We start from the raw sequence: 20,248 nt of genomic DNA, 5'->3' as shown, positions 1-20,248 counted from the left end.
TGTTCCCTTTGTTGGAGTTATATTCTCCTACATTTGCACCTATACACATCCTGCATCTCCTTGATCCTATTTAGATGCCACACCTCTTCCTCCAAACAGTTGCTTAATTTTACCACATTAATAATACAGCCAAAGGCCAATTCATAGGTCTTTTTTTTTTGTATTAGTTCTTTGAGGGCAGATACCATGTAAAATTTTAATGTCCATGCCATTAAGCACATACTATAGTGCTTTGACAGCTGAAGACGATTCTGATGGGGGCAGTAGCGCTTAAGTCCTTCTGTGCCACATACTGTACAAGGTGCTTTGCATATGTTGTCTTGGTTACATAGATCCAGATACTTTCTCAAGGCCTTTACCTATAGTGGGAGTGATGACATTCATGGCTTAGGTTTAGAAAATGATAGAGCTGAGAACCAATGAGGTCTGAAAATGAGCTTGATGGTACTACTGAAAAGACAAAGTATTCAGGGAATAGCTGTGCATTCTATCTTTTTTTGCAGAAACATTTTCCCACCATATATACATAGTTGTAAGTATGTCTTCTCTGTGTATATCAGTGTGCATTCATATGTATGAGTGTACATGCACATAGATGTGTGTGCACATGCACATATGTGGTGGCCAGAAGGTTTTTCAAGTGTCTTTCTCAATCACTCTGTTCCTTAATATTTTGAAGCTTTATTTATTAGTTGTGTGTTTATGTATGTGCCTGTTTGTATGTTTATTATTTGTATGGTGTGCATGCAGTGCCTACAGAGGCCACAAGAGGGCATCAGATTTTTTTACTTCTCCTCCGCCCCTGCCCCCAGGAACTGGAGTTATACTTGGAGTTTAGGTGCCTGATGTTAGTGCTGGAAACAAAGCTTAGGTCCAATGCAAGACAAGGTAGAGCTCTTAACCAATGCACCTCCTCTGGAGCCCCTCCACCTTAGTCTGTGAGGCACTCATTCACTGAACCCAGAGCTGGCCAGCTTGGCTAGATGGACAGGCCATCAGAGCCCTGGAATCCTGTCTGTGCCTGCCTGCCACCATGCCTGCCTTTCCCATGCTGTTTCCGGAGATTGAAACCAGCCCCTCTGCTTGTTGGCAAGCACTTTACTTACTGAGTCTTCTCCACATCCCCAGTTTTCTCATTTCTAGTGAGGACTGAGAAGGAAGAGTAACCACTGTTAAACTAGCAAATAATTCATAAATTAGAAATGTTTCAGCTGGTTCTTCACATTTTATAACTTTATTTTTCTGTAAGTACTAATAATGAATTCTATTTTCAATGAAGGTTGCCATAAAATAACATTGGTCACGTGGGTAGACTGTGGCAGATACAGAGTGACATGCTCAGTGTCGATATAGGACTTAACTTCAGGAGCTTTTCTGGTTTGTTAAATATATTGTGGCCTTGTTAAGCAGGATTTGACATAATGTTTGATTTGGTCTGAGACTTCGTTTACGTGATTCATACCAAGAGCTTTGTGAGGATGTGTTTGTACAAGGACCTGCATAATTCAGGTCCTTGGAGAAGGGATTCTGCCATGGGATGAAGTTAAGCAGCGGCCACTGACGTTGGTGAATCAGTGAGTTTACTGAGGTGGCCCTTCTGGGATTACAGGAAAGCAGATCATCAGACTGGGTGGGGAGACATGCAGACATCCTCTCCATGGTATCTTTGTAGACTCCATAGTCCAGGCGTAGCTGAGTGCTCATAGTTTATCTTTAGATGGTATCAGGTGGTTTTTAGCCACATGCAGGAGTTGTGATCACAGTGGGGAGTGATGAAGAGGTGTGGGCAGTGGGGTCAGTGCTGGGCATGACACGGAGGTTATACCACCTCTCCAAAGCCAGTTCTCTCCTAGCAAATGGGATTTATGGTATCTTGTTTGCATAATTGTTGCCAACTAGAGATCAAGTATATAAAATTCTAGACTGGTAAGTGACACTGTTAGTATGAGCAGTTAGAGACAAGCTTTACAACATGTTAAATTTGTATAAGAAATAAACTAGCTAAGAGCATAGTAGTTAGTGGTTGCCTTTGTCAGCTTTATGTTGCTCTGTTTAATAAAAACTGCTTCAGGATTACATTTATTTTACATAGTTTTATCATCATCAACATGGCTTGTTGTAAGTCACTTACAACCTTAATCTTTTCCTCTTAAGAAAACAAAGTTAACTATTGAGTCTTTAGGTCAGTGGTGGCATTTGATTACTAGAAAGGAGACAAAAAGCTTCAAGAGCTTGTCTTTCCACGTTGTCCACTCTGCAGGGAGGAGCTGGTGTCTGCTGAAGATGTGTTGCAGTGGCTGCGGCCTTTCTGTGCTGAAGACACATGTCCTGTGAGGCCTCGAATCCAGGTGCTGCAGCTCTTGGGGCAGTCCTTCCACTTGAGTGAGGAGGACAGCAAGCTTCTGGTGTTCTTCCGGACGGAAGCCATTCTCAGAGCAGCATGGCCTCAGAGACAGGTAAGCAGCATCTGCATGCCAGTCTTTCCTCAAATCATTGGTAGTCAAAAGGCAGCTACTAACGATAGCTGCCACGGTAATACGGACTTCTGGTATCGCCACTGTGCTAGTGCTTAGTGCTTGAGTATGAACAATAAAGTCTTTTCTGATTTTCCTGCTAGGGTGAACATGACTGACGTGCTGACCAAGCACATGCCCAACATGTTCACATATCTGTCTTTAGGGCTGTTGACTTGCTTGATTGACTGGGGGCTCGCCCTTTCTAGGAGAAATGCCTTTGTGGATGGAAACACAGTTGGCCTCAGCCCGTTCTGGCTCTCCTGCTCTACCTGTGCACTTTGTCTGCCCTTCCTTTTCCTGTACCACCAGGGCTAGAAGAGACAAAAAGTCTCAGTTTCTCTAGAACTTTCCAGGCTTCTGCAGACCTCCTCTCTGGAACCTTTTCTAATTACTGCAAACTTTACTGAACTTTAAATTCTCAAAGTTAAAACTTTAATTATCTTTCTCCCTCCTTCTCCCCTCCCCTCCTCTCCTTTTTCCCTCCCCTCCCCCTACTTCTCTCCTTCCCTCCCTTCATTCCTCCCTCCCTTCTTTCCTCCCTCCCTCCCTCCCTCCCTCCCTCCCTTCCTTCCTTCCTTCCTTCCTTCCTTCCTTCCTTCCTTCCTTCCTTCTTCCTTTTTAAACCTTGTCTTCGTAGTATTGTGAAATCTTTTTAGATTCAGGTCCTAGTTAGCTTTAGCTTTCTATGTTATACAACCTAGAATCATCTGAGGAAGCTCAGTTGAGGGATTGTCAAGATTAAAGACTGCCGTGGGAGGTCACAGCTCACTGTGAGCAGCACTGTGCCTAGGCAGGTAGATCTGTGCTGTTTAAGAGAGTGAGGTAGAAAGCAACACAGTAACCAGTGTTTCTCTGTGGTTTCTGCTTGAAGCTTCTCGTGGCTTGTTTCAATTATGGATGGCAACTGAAATAAACCTTCTTTCAAGAGGCTATGCTATGGCTGTGGCCTGTTTGCTCTCATTCTTAAAGTCCATGTATAACTACTTCATTGAAATACTTGCTCTGTGAAGAAGCAAATGTCCAGGCTCTCTGGAAATCTCTCCCTGGAGTGTCAGAGTGACAAGGAAAAGGAATCCTGTGTCTCATTCACCATCTTAGTTTCTCCCCATGTCTATTTTACTCTTAGATACGAGCGAGCAGTTTCTCTGTTCTTGGCAGGTTAGCCTCCTTACATATTTGGTAGCAGGAATGAGCACACCCATGCTGTGCACACCCATGCTGGCGTCGCTGTGCTGCTGTCCTAAGCATTCTCCGAGAAACTGTACTGTGTTTCCACCGTGACTGCCTGACAATGGGGATTCAGGTTTGGGGAGGACAGGGGAATTTGATGAAGAATCTTTACTTCTGGGAGAAGCAACTTTTTGGTTCTTAGGAAATGAAGCAGTGGTTTCAGGATGGAACACTGGAATATTGTGTTAACTATACCTGTGTTCAGATCATCTTTTCAATTCCTGATTGTCAAAGATTGTGTGAAAGATTATGTCTTTAGAACAATGGAAAGATTGGGGCACTTGTGGGCATTGAATGTCTCTGTCAGTCTTCTGCCACTAGGTCTGTAACCTGGGAAGCCTGAGGTCTTGGACACTGTGTGTGTAAAATGGAACCTTGAGCTAAGGTGGACAGTGGTCTGCTCACCTCTGCCATTCGGGCCTCACCATCCATGTGTCCAGAAGAACGGTGTTTCTCCTGTTGGTTACAGTTTCCTTACCACCGCTTTCTTCCTCAGATGTATCCTTTGCTGATAGAAACCCATTCTTTCAGACTGACGATGATGACACTAGATAATGATATTGCAATGCTCAGTTACAAATAGAAAATGTGGGTGCCACGTTCACTGTGCACTGTGCTGGTAATCCTCTCAGGCAGACTTCGCATACATCAAAAGGGGGCTTAATATTTAATTATTCTTGAAGTGCCCAAAGTAGTGGCCCTATGAATCATCATGTTGCTGGGAAACCAGCAGCACCTGGAGGATTCAGCATGTCTGTGACACCTGCCTCTGACTGTCACAGAGAGGCAGCAATTTCTACGTTTTCTAATGATTAGTTAACGAAATTAAAAATTCAGAGACCCTCATTTTTAGTACTTTGAGAGGCTTTAATTTTCTTCCCAGAAATGTGCCCCTTCATGGTATGAGTGGGGTGCAATGAGAGGGAGGGGAGGGTGTCTTACATTAATCCCTTTGGTGTAGTTTATCAACGTTTTTCAGCTTTTGTAATTTTCTAGTTAACTGGTGCATGAAAAATGTGGGTCAAAATACTAATGTTTCTTTTGAAAACTTCCATACCTCAGCACCTCAGACTTTCCCATATTTTTATGTACAAGGAGACACATAGCTTGAGAGTTTTCCCTTTTTACTTTCAGGCATATCTGAATTTGATGTGCAAGGCATCGATGGAGCGGTATAGCTTAAGATAACACCTTATCTTGTTAAGAAGTCATATAACTGCCTAGTTGGAAACAATGCAAGTCTATGCTAACACTTCTGTTAGGGATCAACTGTCCTTCATTTGCCAAAATATTAGCAAAATATGTACTTCTGTCAGATAGAGCTAAAGAAATTCAATATGCAAAACTATATGTAGTTCCTTGAAAAACATGCATTGTTGCATTACTGTCTTCACAGCTCAGCCTGCATGTGATCAGCTTAGCCAAACATGGCTATGGCATGATGCAGGGCCTGTGAGTACACAGAGATAATGTGTTCCTAATACCGCGATGTCCTGCCATCCTGGAGCTGACAGAGGCTTTCTTTACGTCCTACTCAGTAGCTATTTTGTAGGAAAATATCTGGACATCAAGACCTGAAGAGTCACTCATTTTATTTAGTGCAGATGTGGCCTTTCTAAGATGACTCCACAGTCCGGTACAATCTGCTTCATCTCTGTCTTAATTCTAAGTCACTTGCCACTATCTGAAAACTCCTTCCTCCCCATCTGTTTGTTATATGATGTCTTTCTTCCATTAGAATATAAATTCTATGAGAGCGGGGATCTGAAAGACACTCTGTAAATATTTGTTGAATAAATGAATATTAAGTGTTTAAGAGCCTGTCCAAGGTCACACTTCAGGTGGCAAGGCAGAACTGCAACTTTGAGTGTGCTGTTCTTGGCTTTGCTGCCTGCTCTTTATCTGCAGGCAGGCGATTTACTTACGGTGATGGAAAGATGTCCTTACAGAGTGGCCTGCAGCATTGAGTGGCTTTGTTAGTTTACCACACTTTCCTCACAGTGACTTCTGATTAGCTTGCTGCTTTTCATGTGCAAGCAAGACACAGCCTTTTTATTCAGCCATGAGGAGGACACCTGGGTCCTCAAGAAAACTCTATGATCTATTTTCCCACAATGATTAGTCAAGAGAGCATCCATGTTAATTGTTTAGAGATCTCTGGAGTCTCCCATTGCGAACCTTTTGGTTCTTTTTTTATAGATATTATTCCTGTCACTGCTAGGGAGTCATTTGCAGAAGAGGAGGAGACTGAGTTGTGAGCTATGTATACATTAGAACTGTCATAGAGAGTGGTCAGCACCCTCCCTGATTTAGTTGACAGGTCATGACTGGCTTGTGAGTGATGAGGCAGGAACTTCAGTCCTGTGCAGCCCCAGAGCCTGTGTTCTCGGCTATGTGTTATAAAGCTCCATTTGCTGGGGACGTGCACAGACTCAGCAGCAGCACCTGGGCATGTTGTCCTACATGTGGTCTCCAGAAAGCCTCTTCCTCCTTCCACACATTGGCTTTTATAAGATGGAAGAAATCAGGAGTCTGAAGGATAACAAAGCATTCATTTGTCATTTCAGGATGTGTCAAAGCGGTGTGTGGTAACTACCATTCAAATGAAATGTTGGGAAATCCCATACCAGTTAAAGAATGTTGCAATACACATGAAATTTTCTTCAGAGATTCTTCAGGCATATAGTATATGCCATGAACTGCAAGCTCTGAGTACAGAAATAGATAAGATACTTCCTTCTGGAGTCGGGTTTCACACACAGAAACCTGTCAAACTCAGTTTCACCACCCCCTAGCTGTGAATGGGGAAAAGTTAGTAATTCTCTCATGTATAAAATGAAATAATATAATCACTGTGAAGATTAAATTGCATAAAACCCGTAATATTCTCACTTCAGACAAGGTAGTGGTCTTTGTTGTGGGATTTCATACCAGAGAACATGGATGTGCTAGTCAGTAATCAGTAAAGAGTTCAGGTGCCAAGACAGAAATTGACACATGGCACAAGTCTCATGGATCACATAGAGCCATTCATCGGCGCACTGAGAAAAGACTCCTCTGACAGTTCTTCAGAGCCAGTCTGTTGTGTGAAAATAGGAAGACACCACTGGATAAAGATGGCATGGAATGGGCAGACTAGGGAGGCAGCTGATTCCAGGGAGATATATGAGCAGATTGCTGTTCCGAGAAACAACCTGATCATGGAAGGGATGACTGTGGCAGTAGTCTGGTTTGTAAATTTGGCTATAGTCATGGAGATGGGCAAGAATAGAAAAGGAAGCTTGAGATGTGCTCAGATGTAGGGAGGTGAACACAGAGTTTGCTGCTGCTCAGAATTTTGCCTGGGACTAGAGAGGAACTGGGCTACTCAACTTCATCAATAGTGCAGGAGGAAAAGCTAAGCCCTGGGTTCAGGCAAGTCATCGGCAGTTCGCTGTAATCTTTGTTGTTGTTGTTTTTGTTGTTTTCCACTTTTTATTGGATATATTATTTACACTTCAGATGGCATCCCCTTTCCCCATCCCCCCTTAGGAAACCCCTATCCCATACCCCCTTTTCCTTTTTGCATTTATACACTTTTTTAAAAATGTTAATCAAAGGCTTTATAAGTCTGGTAATGCTCAATCAGAGGTGTAACCCACTACCCAACCTAGATATATCAACTATCTTTGACTGGTGGAGACACGTGAACATCTGCCTCCATGTCTCCCCCCTCTTTCTCTCTCTCATCACCTAGCTTCTCCTCTCCTTCTTCTCCTCCTCTTCTTATTCCTTCTCTTCCTCTCAGTACTCCTCCCTTCTTAGCTCCTCCTACACATCACCCTTCCTGTTAAAATAAAACTTTTCTCTCAAAATACATTTAGAGCATAATTATGCCAATTTGTACCAGTGAGGCACAAGATAGTCCTAATACCCAGTCCATCATTTTGTTGACTAACCAGAACCTCTGTCATCTATCCTAACTAAAACACTTAGTTCTGAACCTGGCTTTTTCCTTGGCTTTAGAATGAATGTCAGCTGAAAACCATCCACTCAAATCTTTTCTCTCAAGGTAAATAGCCAGAATTGGCTATGAGACTATAAGTTTTCAACCCCGTCAGAAATCCAGAATGACTGAGTTAACTATAATTGTGGGAAGCACAAAGCATGGCTTCTAAACCTTAGCCAATTTATAGAGACCTCTGAACACCTGGACACTCCCTCTACTACAAGACATTGGAGCATCTGTTCTTCGGCCTTCTGGCCCAGGGTCATCTGACAGATCTTAGTGCTGCAGAATTATTAAGGGCCGATTACTCTGTCTAGGCAGATATAATCAGTTGACTATTCTGCAAGTGTGTCCTTTTCTGGACAGTAGTTTGTCTGTAGAAGGAAAGAGGCAATTCTTGTCTAGTGGCTGTCTCACCACAACTGGAGTAACTCCAAAGATGCTCAATTTCTTCTTACAATACAGGAAGCTGTCAGGAGCAGACAGGTCTCTAATCAAAATGAACATTAATACAGAAATGTTTGTCACGTCAATTCTGTGGACTTCTGACATTTTGAAAACCAACTATCCATGTAGGCAGACCTGCTCAAACCTTTGAGGTCCTGGAATTCCATCTGGATGCAATGAAGACACAGCATCAGAGGCTTATCAATATACTCTTCCCCCCGACTCCTCTTCTAATATTTCAACGCCCATAATCAGCTTGAAGAAGCTAATGAAGAGTCAGTGCCCCTATTCCCTGGGCTTGGGGACTAAGGTGGTAAATGTTGGGCTGTCTTTCTAGGGAAAAGTAGTGGTTTTGTAGGAATAGAGAGGATTAGCTAGGATTTATTGCATAGCCATAACCTATTGGTAGAAATCTGTACAATTATTATCAAGATGAAGATATAATTTCTTAAATGGCACCAATTTACTTTGATTACAAATTTTAAGGTTTTCATTGGTACGAGCTTCTTATTGATATAAAAGTGAGATGAATATTGTTACTCTCATAGGCATTGTACCAGTATAACACATTTAGGAATACAAGGCTTAGACCCAGTCCTTCTTTAACTTTTTTAACAGATTTGAGATGGTTAGCCTGTGAGTTAAGGGACTATAGCAAATTCATGGCTTGGAGTTTTTTGTTAGGGTGTTTTCTATGTTTCATTTAGTTTGCTGTAATCTTAAGCAGTGTTTTCTAGCATGCTGGAGCAATAGTGAGGCAGGGAGGCTCTTTTGAGCTTCTTCACATAGACAAAATGTTTGTAGGCTTCATGTGTCTTAGTTAGTAATGGCTGCCTTCCAGAAATAGACTTGAAGTTATCAAATGTTACCAGATGCCATTCCCTGGCTTTCTCTCCCTCTGTCAGCTCAGTTGTCTATATCCTGGTATCTTTTAAAATGTAATCACTGTGTTCATTGTCTTTAGTGAGAGCTTCAGTAGGACACCTGCACAGATTGATGTAAGGTTTAGTCTTACCCTCCCATTGCCTCCTGTCCCTTTCCCCATTCCAATGGTCTTGCGTTCGTTTTTAAAATCTGGTTCTACATATGAGAAACAAGGCATAATGTTTGTCTTTCCAGGTCTGGCGTATTGTTTAGCCTATAGCTCTCCATTTCTGTCTGTTTTCTTAGTTCATTCTTCGCTTAGAGCTTCATAAACCTCAACATTTCCATCACCTACTCATCTTTATGGGCAAGTAGGCTGGTCCCATTACTTGGCCATTGTGAGGGACAGATATCTACATGTGAGTTGATGTAGACTCTCTCAGCTATGTACCCAGCAGAGGTGTAGCTGGATCATGTGGTGGCTTTATTTCTAACTTTATTAAGTATCTCCATGCAGATTTCCATAGTGTGTGGCCTACTTTGCATTCCTGCCACTAAATGTTTAAGGCTTTATTTTGCCCCACATCCTCACCAGCATTTATTTTCTTGATTTTAGCCATTTTGGCCAGGGTAAAACAGAATCTCAATGTGCTTTTGATTTGGATTTACCTGGTGGATAAGGTTGTTGAGCATTTCTCAACCGTACATTTAATTCTTTTCCCAGTTTTTGGTTGGATTTGGGGGGTCAAGTTTCTTGATTCTAGATCCCAGTCTAGATGTGAGATGAACAGCCCACAAAGACTTCCTCCTGCGGTACCCTTGCTGTTCACTCTGCTGCCTCTTTTCTGTGTGGACGTTTTCTAGTTGCGTCATTTCAGTAATCGGAGCCTACTCACCATCTTGCTTAGGACACTGGTCTTGTGTCCTCATGTAGGATATGAGAATGCAGAGAAGAAATGGAGGAAAAGAAAACATGAAGTGTGTGACTGTTGGGCATTGGGAAGAACAACAGCAGCTGTGGGCTTAACTTTTGTTTTGAAGTAATTTCAGACTTACAAAACGTGTAAATTGTATATAAATTTTTGTGTATTTTTCAGTCCAGTTCTACAAATAGTAATGGCTCAACCACAAGCACATATACTTAGTATGCTTCCTCACTGACACCCAGGTCACCAACTGTCAGTTGACACACTAGTCCCTTTTCTGATCTGCATCTCCTAAGAACACACTCTGTATCTGTCATGTCTCTGTAGTCTCAAGTCTGACAACTTTTTAGTCTGATTTATGTGTTTGGTCTCTTATGACCTTGATAGTTTTAAAAAGCAGTGGAAAATTATTTTATTCAATGTTATTCAGTTTAACATTGTCATATATTCAGGTTTTACATTTTTAGTAGGAGACCACAGAAGTGATGTGTCTTTCTTAGTTATTATATTAGGAAATACATAGTGCTGGTTTGTTTCATGACTAATAGTATTAACTTGAAGTGCTAGAGAACATATTTCTTTTAGGTATAGTTACATGTTCTTTTATATAATTAAGTAGATTGTTGGATACTTTGAGATGATTATTGTTCTTGTTATAATTATGTTCCATTCTCATACTTTACTTCCATGTACTTATTTTAGCATGAGATAATGATTGCTAAATAATCATGAGATTAGTATGACTATGATGAGATTTGTTTTCATTACTTGTCCTTCTGAATCTATTTATTCAGTTGCTTATTTATTTCACTGTGGTCATACGGGTTTTTGTTTTGTTCCATGGTTCTAACCCATCACAGTGGTTTGATTTTGTTTAAATCGTCCAGAGATGGTCACTGGGGTTTCTCTTCAAGTTTTCTTCTTTTCCAGAGAGCCCATCATTTCTGGAGCATTTCCTCACTGTCTGGTTCTCAGGCTTGGGAGTCCTATTTGTATGTTCTGTGACTGGCTCTTGATTCAGTCATTGATTTCAAAAAAGCCTGGTTTCCTTTTGTTGAAAAATGCTAGTTAGGAGCCCAACTAGCTGCCAGGTGTGCGCACTGTAGAACTTCTAGGAGAAAGAACCCGAAAGTAGGTAACCACATAGATATTAAAAGTCTACATCTGTTCTGTCCTGGTCATTAAAAGGCAAGTTTGTATTGATACCCTAGTTTCCATCTGTGATAGAGTCCATTCTACCTTCATTGGTAAGCTCCCCCCTGCAGAGACTCGGCTCTCATTCAGCATTTACTTGCAAATTTGCTCTGTCCTAAAATATATAATTTCAAAATTACAATCTCATTTTCTCACTAGAATTTATGTTTATAGAGCCTTTTGTCTTCAGCCATAGATTAATACTACTAACAATACTTTTTTCTCTTCCTCCCTTCTTTCTCCACATGCACAAAGACATGTCATCATTAGCCTGGTTATCTTACTCATTTCTACCATTCCGTTCATTTGTTTTTCCTAGTTGTGTGGTTTGTCTAGTTGTGTTGGTTTCAGTTGTTTGTTTGTTTGTTTTAAATATGTGAATCATTAACCAACAATGTAATATGTAAACTAGAATGTGGAATTTAGTATTGTTTTTTACTTCTGATATTTTGGAGTTTAGATATTCTCAGCTTATAATTACATTGGATATATGTAACTTTTAAAAATCTTTGTTTTAACCACTTTTTGAGAACAGGTAGGCAGACACATGTATCATTTTCTTCTGGTACCCAGGAGTATCTTTGGATAACTTCTAGCTGAATGAAAGCATCAGAGTCAAAATAAAACCACAGAAGCTTTGGTGTAGACATGTTCTCACAAGCTGAGGAGCAGCTGATGGAGTAACTGAAGGTCCAGTTTGTTTTCATGCTTTTGAGAGCCTCTCATGGACTGGATGTCAGGCTTCCTGTGTCACACTTCAGAGGCACAGTTCTCTTTATCTCACACATCCCACAGGGAAGCGGGATAGGGCTGGTTAGGAAAGGTATGTATCTCAATACTAACATATACCAAACATACACGGTAAAGAACTATGAAACTCTATCAGCTAGGGCTCTGTTGGATGCCTGCAGAGAGAGAGAGAGAGAGAGAGAGAGAGAGAGAGAGAGAGAGAGAGAGAGAGAGAGAGAATGCCTATTGAGCTCTATTCTGTTGCCTTATTCATTATAATCTCAGAATAGTGTATTGGGTTTGATACAGTTGCCGGTTTTTTTAGCCTATGAGTACCTTAAGGCATTGCCTTTTTTCATGGTATCACAGCTATGGCAAGGCCAGCATTTAGTTTCTCATTCTTTTATCCCTGAGCAGTTCCTGCTGATAATAGACCTTCTCACTTTAGCTCAGGATATAGAAGCTTGCAGTCACATATTCATAATATCCATTCAATATCTGCATCTGTGTTTTAGTTCTTTTAAAATGAGAAAATCTATCCCTAAGGTATCTTTTAATGTTAAAAAACATTAGCAATATTTTTATAATCTGTATTTAGTTTTAATAAAATCCATAACTCAGGAATGAAATATCACCATTGATGTATTTATCCTTTTTTGTCTAATAGTAGTGGTTCTGTAGTTGATGATAGTATAGAACAGTAGTGACCATGCTACTGAGTCCCCTTTTGTGCTGAGACTAGCTTACCAGTCTCTTGGACCAGGGAGGGAGATTGATTGTCAACTTTTGGTGACAGTTTTTTATTTGTTTGTTTGTTTGTTCTCATTTTTATCAACATTTCATTTTCAGAGAAACTGGCTAAGTCCAGTGGACACAGGAGGCCACATTGCCCAACTGGAACATCCACAGGTCTAGCTTTGCTTAGAGCTCAACTCTGTTAACCTTTTGTGCTTCTTTGTTTCTACTAAGTCTGCAGATTTTTGTTTTTTGTAATTTGAAACCCTGTGTATGAGCATTACAGTGTGGTATCCTTGTGTTTGTAGAAGGAATTGCATAGTTATTTTACATCTTGACATAAATTATAACTCTGTTATCTGTTAGGAGCCACAGAGCAGAGGTTAATGGCACCATTGCCTATAGGAACAAAGGTTTGAAGCAGTTCCACCTTCAGAGTACATCATGTGCACCAGTAGCATGTTCACTTGTGTCTGTATCTGCAGAGGCAGTGAGCTCCTGTCAGTGCCTGGGGGAAGATAAATAGTCAGGTGCAGTGCCTCAGCTTATGGGTTCACATCCGGCAGCACAAGGAAGTTTAAGGTAAAAAATGGCTTGCACTGAGAACAATGTGTTAGTTCTTCTGTTCCAAGGACTGTGGGTCTGGTCTGATAAGGACCTGCAAATACTTGACTATTGGACTTATAGGAAGGGTGGAAGTTCCCTAATTCTACATGGAAAAAAGAAGCAGCATTTAGACACAAAAACATATACTCTCAGGTTTGAGTCACGTTTTCATTTTGCTCTCTAAATTTCATAATGTTTAATTAGTATCGATAGCAAATAGTCAGTAGATATGTAGGTGTTTGTGAAATATTGGCAGTTTTCTCAGATACTCTCTGGGAGTGCTGTACAAAGCATGAGTTGCTGCTTGTTCCTTGTTGGGGAGAAATCCATGCTGCAGAATAGCTTCATGGGTTAAACATGTGTCCCCCCAAGCATGAGGGCCAGAGTTAGGTCTTCAGACCTTGTGTAAATGTCAGGTGGTGTGGCAGCTAGCCTAGAATTCTAACACTAGAAAGGAAGGCTAAGACTGGGAGTGGACTAGCTTATATCAGAGATCTCTATGTTCAGTTGAGAGACCCTGTCTCAATAAGTTAGAGTGCAGTCAAGGAAGATCTTATGTGGACTGTGTTATGTTCTAGAGATGGAGGCTGTAATTCTTGCATAGCTCCCCATCCAGACTAAACCAGGTGCCTTGATTTCAGGTATTTTAGGGATAGAAGTTCTCAAGATGCTCATACTAACCACATGCCCTCACAATGGAATCCTGTGATACCTGCTTGATTGAACATTTGTGAGCTCAAGAAATTCTTTGTTCCTTAATTTTTTCCCATTAACTTGTCAGTTTTATGAAATGGTTTTATTTTCAATTTAAAGTTAGTTAATTTTTCTAATTCTTCATGATCAACATTTCTAAATATAGTATGAATATATATTGAGCCAAAGCTGTCTTCTAGAAAGGTATCAGTATTTTAATTGTGTTATACACACATACACACACACACATACACAACTAACAAAAACAAATAAAACAGTGTATATTGATCATATGATATTGTGGTGGTTTAAATATACTTTGCTCAAGGAATGGCATTATAAATAGGTATGGCCTTATTGGAGTAGGTGTGGCCTTGTTGAAGGAAGTGTGTCACTGTGTGGGTGGGCTTTGAGGCCCCCCTCCTAGCTGCCTAAAGTCAGTCTTCTCTTGGCTGCCTTTGTATCAAGATGTAGAACTTGTCTTTCCTTCTCCAGTACCATGTCTGCCTGGATGCTACCATGCTTCTCACCATGATGATAATCGACTGAACCTCTGAACCTGTTAGCCAGCCCCAGTTAAATCTTGTTCTTTATAATAGTTGCCTTAGTCATTGTGTTTCTTCACAGCAATGGAAACCCTGACTAAGACAGATATTTAATTTTTCTCTGCTGACCACTCAATTTGATTATAGGTAAAAATTTTTACCACTGAAAATTTGGAGGCATGTTAATAGTAAGTAGGAATAACATATAACTTTGTAGTGTGGTGAGAGTAAGTATTTTAGCATTGTTTTTTAACCAGAAAATGAACAAATACAGCCTATAAGCTTTTGAAAACCCAAGTTACCATTATTTGCTTGTGTGGCTCTCTAATTTCTAGCATTACAAAAGAAAATACTAAAAGGGATTAATAAAGGGAGTATGTAAGGGGACTGACATAAGTTTGAACAATATGTGTTGATATATATAAACATAACTTATAAGTCCCTGTTGTGTGCACTCATGAGTCTAACTACAGAGGGGTACCTTTTCAAACTCAGTGTGCTATCTTTACCTCAAATGTTAGGGTGAATACTGCTCTTCAAAATATGGTTAGCATTTAGATCTTGAAAGTTGTGTTCAATAACCTTCATTTGATGTTCTTTACTAAAGAGTTCACTAGTCTTAATTGGGCTGAGAAGGCTGATCAACGACTAAAGGACTTGCTATCCAAGCAAGAGGACGTGAGTCAGCTGTGGCTGCCCACCAGTAATATGGAAACGAGATGCCCAGAGCAAGCTGGCCAGACTAGTCCTGTGGGCAAGCCCTGAGTTTGTCTAGGGAACTCTGGCATGAAGATTAAGGTAGAAAAGTCCTAAAGAAGGATTCTCTGCATCTACTTTGGGCTTCTTTACTTATACATATATACACTCACAAGCATGGATATACATCAGTGAAAAGCTAAAGAATTAAAAGATAGTTTTAGGCACTTTCCCAACATAATAATTACAGAAATTTCAAAAAGTTATTGCTAAATAGTTTTCTTTAGATCTCTCACACTTTAGCAAAGCTCAGAAGAAGAACTAACTAGCTTTGTTCAGGATTCTTTTGGAGGGCATTTTTTCATAGAAGACGCCATGGACGATAAAAATGGTACCTCTCATGGAGCAGGGCACATAGACTTGCTGTTCATTATAACAGACTTAGAGTCCTTCAGTATGGGGCTCTTCACAACCACTGCATATGTGTGTCATTTGCCTTAGAGCTGCTTCTGAGCATAAGTGTTGAGAGCCACTCTAGCCCATGTTTGGGGGCCAAAATGTCTCCAACCGCTCCGTCAATGTTGGGACCCACACTGCCAAAAGCCTTGGGGAGTAAACTGTTAGAGCCCGCACTGCCCCAAGCTGCTCCGGTTCAGCAAGGAAGAGAGTGAGGACGGACGGATGTGAGGAATGGAGACCAGACAGAGTGTGATTCAATCCCGTTTATTCTTCAGTCTCTCTTCTTAGTCCAAGTCCCAAGTCTTGAGTTCCTAGTCCCTAGTTCCTAGTTCCTAGTCCCTAGTGCCTCCAAGTTCCAAGTTACTTCTTCCAAGTGCTAAGTGCCTAATGTCTAATTCCAAGTTCTTCCTCCAAGTGCCAAGTGCCTAATACCCAATAATCTGTTGCTTTCTTCTGTCTCACTTCTAAGCCACACCTTTAAGTCATGCCCTTAGGTCTTGTCTCTAAATATGATCTCTAAATCACGCCCTTAAGTCACACACCTTTAAGTCTCACACACCCAAGGGAAAATCCTGGGTATCTAAAGCAAGATGTTATCAGAGTGTGCTCAGCTGTTGTAGGTTATTGTAATCAAGTCTTTTGTCAGGGTATATGGCTCAAGATGGCTGCAAGGATGATAGCCGCCTTCGGTCAGCTCCCCACACGTAAGGACTTGAGGAAACACTCAGGCCCTTGCTGCCTGTGTTCCTGTGAGGACAAAAGGTCTGTCTCTGACCCAACAGTCTCTTGTCTTCTGTCAGAACCAAACTCTGGCAGACTGGACAGGATATCCAGTTGGCTTGTCAGAAAGAGGGCATCTTTCTCATTCTTGACAAAGGCTACGTCTTTCAAAATCAACTCCAGGGTCTCATTCCTAAACCCTCTAATGAGCACAGGAAGAAGGGCATGCCCCTTACATTTTCACAACTGGCCAGACACCTGGTTGTTTCTTTTACTTTCAGCAATGGGGTCAGCCTAAGAGAAGTTTCTATGGAAACTCCCATAGAAGCCTTACACATCTCCCTTTTAGCAGAGGGCACTAGCCATCATCTCTTCCTTGAGTAAAGCAGAACTGAAGTACTTGCTATATGACCCAGGTAACCAGCATTTGGCAGATAGATGATTTCAGTATGAAGGCAAAGCCACACAGACCCTGGGAACAACGATGGGAAATGTGGTGAGGGACCCTGCTCTTGTTTTCTCTCATTTACTCTTTCCAGTGGCTTGTGAAACTGCTTGCTTTTTATTTCTAGAGCCCTGCCATCAGGATCTGGCCTTGGGTTTGGTTGCCTGTCTATATTAAAAGAAAAAATAAGATAAAATGCATAAAATGCAAACTGTATTTCCTTCAAGCTTTATCTAAAGCTTGAGAGAGCAGTTCTCAGTCCACTGCTCTTCTAGTAACTGCATTACAATTTATAGAAAGAACAAAAAGTCACACAAATTCAGCTGTGGAATCAGGGAATGCTGCTGGGAAATAATCATAAAATCTATAATTCCTACTTTTCAGGTTCTTATTATACATCCTGGTGCTAGAGGCTATGGTTTGCAATGGGAGTTAGCTGATTCCACTCTTGACACACATGGAGCTGGAGCCAAAATAGTAAAACCAAAGTTCTATTTCAAGGAAGCTATTATGCCTTCCCTCTGCCAAACTGTTGGGAATAGAAGCTCAACTCTGAGTAGTCTCTCAGCCGGTGTGTAGTTGAGTAAAAGTACTTATTTTCCAGCCCTGAGTCATCACTCCATCCCCTCTGTAAGTCACAGAGGAATTCCACTGTGTTCACATCTGTTACTCTCTGAAAACTGTCAATTACAGAGTTGTGAGGGGTTTTACAGTTCCCATCTCCTGCGTTTCACTTGTACTTCCTCCATTTCAAATTCCAGCAGTCGGCCATCCTGTGTCCTTAGTCATTTACCGAGTGAGTGCTGCGGCCTCTCTGCCTCTACTCTGACAACTTATTAAATATGTTTTGATTTTCATATAGTATCTTCCTGTTTCATTACATGTTGTGTGTTAAACAAATATCCTGGAGTTGTTGGGTGTGACTATACCCATCTCTTAAGTTCATGTTTCTTCCTAATTAAATCCATCCTCTGTTAAGTCTGTTTCTTCCAGAGTAGACCATCTCTGTCTGTGTTCAGCATATGCAATACAGTGTTGAACTTGGTGTCCTTGAAGAAAAACTCATCCCAAACAGACACATAGTTGTTGTAGAGGGAGGAAATGTTTCAGTAATTCTTCTGACGAATATGGATGCTGTTCTTGGGTGGTACAGCAAGTCTACAAGCTGTGCTTTACTTTTCAGCACAACATTTTGCTCATGTAAACTCTTAAATAGAAACTAAGATTACAAAGCAGGAAGAGGTCAGTCATTGACTGACCCCTCTCCCCAATGCAGACATCAGACAGTACCCTTATTACATGAGACTTCTAGCATTTTTTTAAACCCATTTTCCCAGGAAAATAGAGGAAAATGAGGCCCAGAGCAAGAAGCTTTCCTGAAGTCTGATGGTAAACAATATGCCAGCAAACCTGCCTGTCTCTAGTCTTCTGTCATCAACAATAAAACCAATGAAAACTTTATGGCAAGTTCATGAGAATTTAATATTATTGGTGCTAAATTGTCTTATGAATGATAAATTGTCACTTTATTTGTAAGCTTGCCCACTCAGTTCATTCACTCCAAAAGTGCTTATTACATCTCTTGTGGTTTAAGCACTAAGAAGGAAAGCGAAACAGAATGATGAGGGTTGTAGGCATGCCTTACAACTCAGGCAGGTAAGTAGGGCCTTCACTGGGAAGGTAACAGGACTCTACACTCCTCCAGTATCGGGAGGAAGAACATCCCAGGGCAAGGAAATAGTTCCAAGTAGCTGATGCAGAATGTGTGTAATTGTGAGCAACACACATCAGGATGCCTAGAGGCTAGAGTCAGGTTGAAGGTAATAAGGTTGGGTAAGGAGAGCTGAAAGTCTTGAATTTGTGCTTCTTTGAGGCAATTGCCTGCTCCCAGCTGGAAGCCTTGCTTAAATAATGTTGAGCTTATCTCATGGTGGGGCCTCTCCTCAGAACATGTGACTCAGATTATCTTTTGGTATCACTTGAGAGCTCCATTGCCAGGACTGTTGAGCCAATGTCTATATATTCCAGGAAGTTGATAACCTGAGTGTCCCCCACACAGAGCTGTGGGAGGGGTCAACTGATTTGCTGTACCATGAAATTATTTCAAAACCTTAAAGTGCTACAGGGCCATTTATTCTGCAGATGAATGGCCTGAGGCTCAAAGGTGGGCAGTGGAGGATCTGGCAGGTCACTGGGAGCCAGGCTTCCCACAGTCATTACTGATAATTTCATAGTCCATATAACCGTTTACAATGCTGCAAAACTCATGTCTTAGATCAGAGCCATCATGGCCATTAAATAAGTGTTTTGGAAACATGCATTAGTCCAGACAATTTAGCTAGTATGTAAGTAAAATCCATTCTCATTATCCTGTTTCAAGGATGATCTGAGTCCTGTGAACACATATAATCATGCATTTACCATTACAATTGTCTGTGCCCCTAACCACTGAGAACCTGTGAAGACAAACTAGCAACGGGATGAACTGACTGGCTTTTATATCAAAACCACTTTTCAACGTAAAGTAACTGACATTTTCTCCCAGAGCCATACTGCATATGTGAGTTGTTTTGCAACCTCCATGGTTAGAAAAGAAGCCATTTGGTTGTCCAGTGGGAGGGGATGGATGCTTGTATTAGAAACAGACTGGGAGTAAATACTGTGTTTGATTTACATGATGCTTGCAGCCAAAGCATCATGTGACAAGGGAACTTGCATAACATCTTTGGTTCAAATTAGAGGACTTTCTAGGCACATGTTGGCAAATGCCTTTCTGATGAACATTAGAAGTTAATTTTGGACAATTTAAACTTTCAAAATTCATTTAATGTTAAGTATGCTGAAATAATTACTTGCAACTGTAAAAGCAATCTGTATTAGCATGTTAGATGCCAGTGACACTGCGTGTAGACATCTTACTTTGCTAAGGCAAGTAGTGGGCCTCCGGATCTCCAGAGCGTGTGATACTGTGTTTGAAATGAAGGCTCAGAACTTCTGAAGGTTTGCGTATTGGTGTGGTTTTTCATTACTGGAATGAAATGCCTAAGGCATACTGAGTCTGTAATGAGCAGAGATGTATGTCACTTGTGGGTGCAGAGGCTCAAGGGCCTGGTGCAGGCATTGGTTCAGCTCTGGAGAGGGCCTCCTTAATTATGCCATATTTTGATGGGAACGGTTTATAAGGTGATTAATCAAGTCTATGGGAAGAGTAGCATCCCAAGCCCCTTTTGAAGGTCATCCCAGCAGTGACCTTGGAACCTATAAGCTCCTCTAAGGACCAGACTCTACTTTTAAATGACAAACAACATCAAAACCATAGTAAATTTCTGTTCAGGTTTGGTTTTAAATGGTATTTCATTCTCATCCAGTAAATTGCAAAGTTTTTCAAGTCACATACAGAGTCTTCTGTGAACCAGTTCAGCATTGCCACAAGTTTCAAATGTGTGTTGCTTCTT

At 41.1% G+C, this 20,248-nt stretch overlaps 1 protein-coding gene across 2 annotated transcripts in view; it reads left to right on the top strand.

The window, feature by feature from the left end:
- Nbas (NBAS subunit of NRZ tethering complex) overlaps nucleotides 1-20,248 on the top strand; it is a 284,871-nt gene that overhangs the window by 244,356 nt on the left and 20,267 nt on the right. For both annotated transcript variants that reach the window (XM_034514140.2, XM_076942115.1), the window contains exon 48: nucleotides 2,261-2,456. In XM_034514140.2, coding sequence (XP_034370031.1) covers nucleotides 2,261-2,456 — 196 coding nt within the window. The remainder of the gene's footprint in view (nucleotides 1-2,260; nucleotides 2,457-20,248) is intronic.

The sequence above is a fragment of the Arvicanthis niloticus genome, chromosome 11, assembly GCF_011762505.2.
Source record: "Arvicanthis niloticus isolate mArvNil1 chromosome 11, mArvNil1.pat.X, whole genome shotgun sequence".
Classification (NCBI taxonomy): Eukaryota; Metazoa; Chordata; class Mammalia; order Rodentia; family Muridae; genus Arvicanthis; species Arvicanthis niloticus.
Note: the sequence above shows the minus strand (reverse complement) of the source record. Positions and strands in the feature narration are given on the sequence as shown.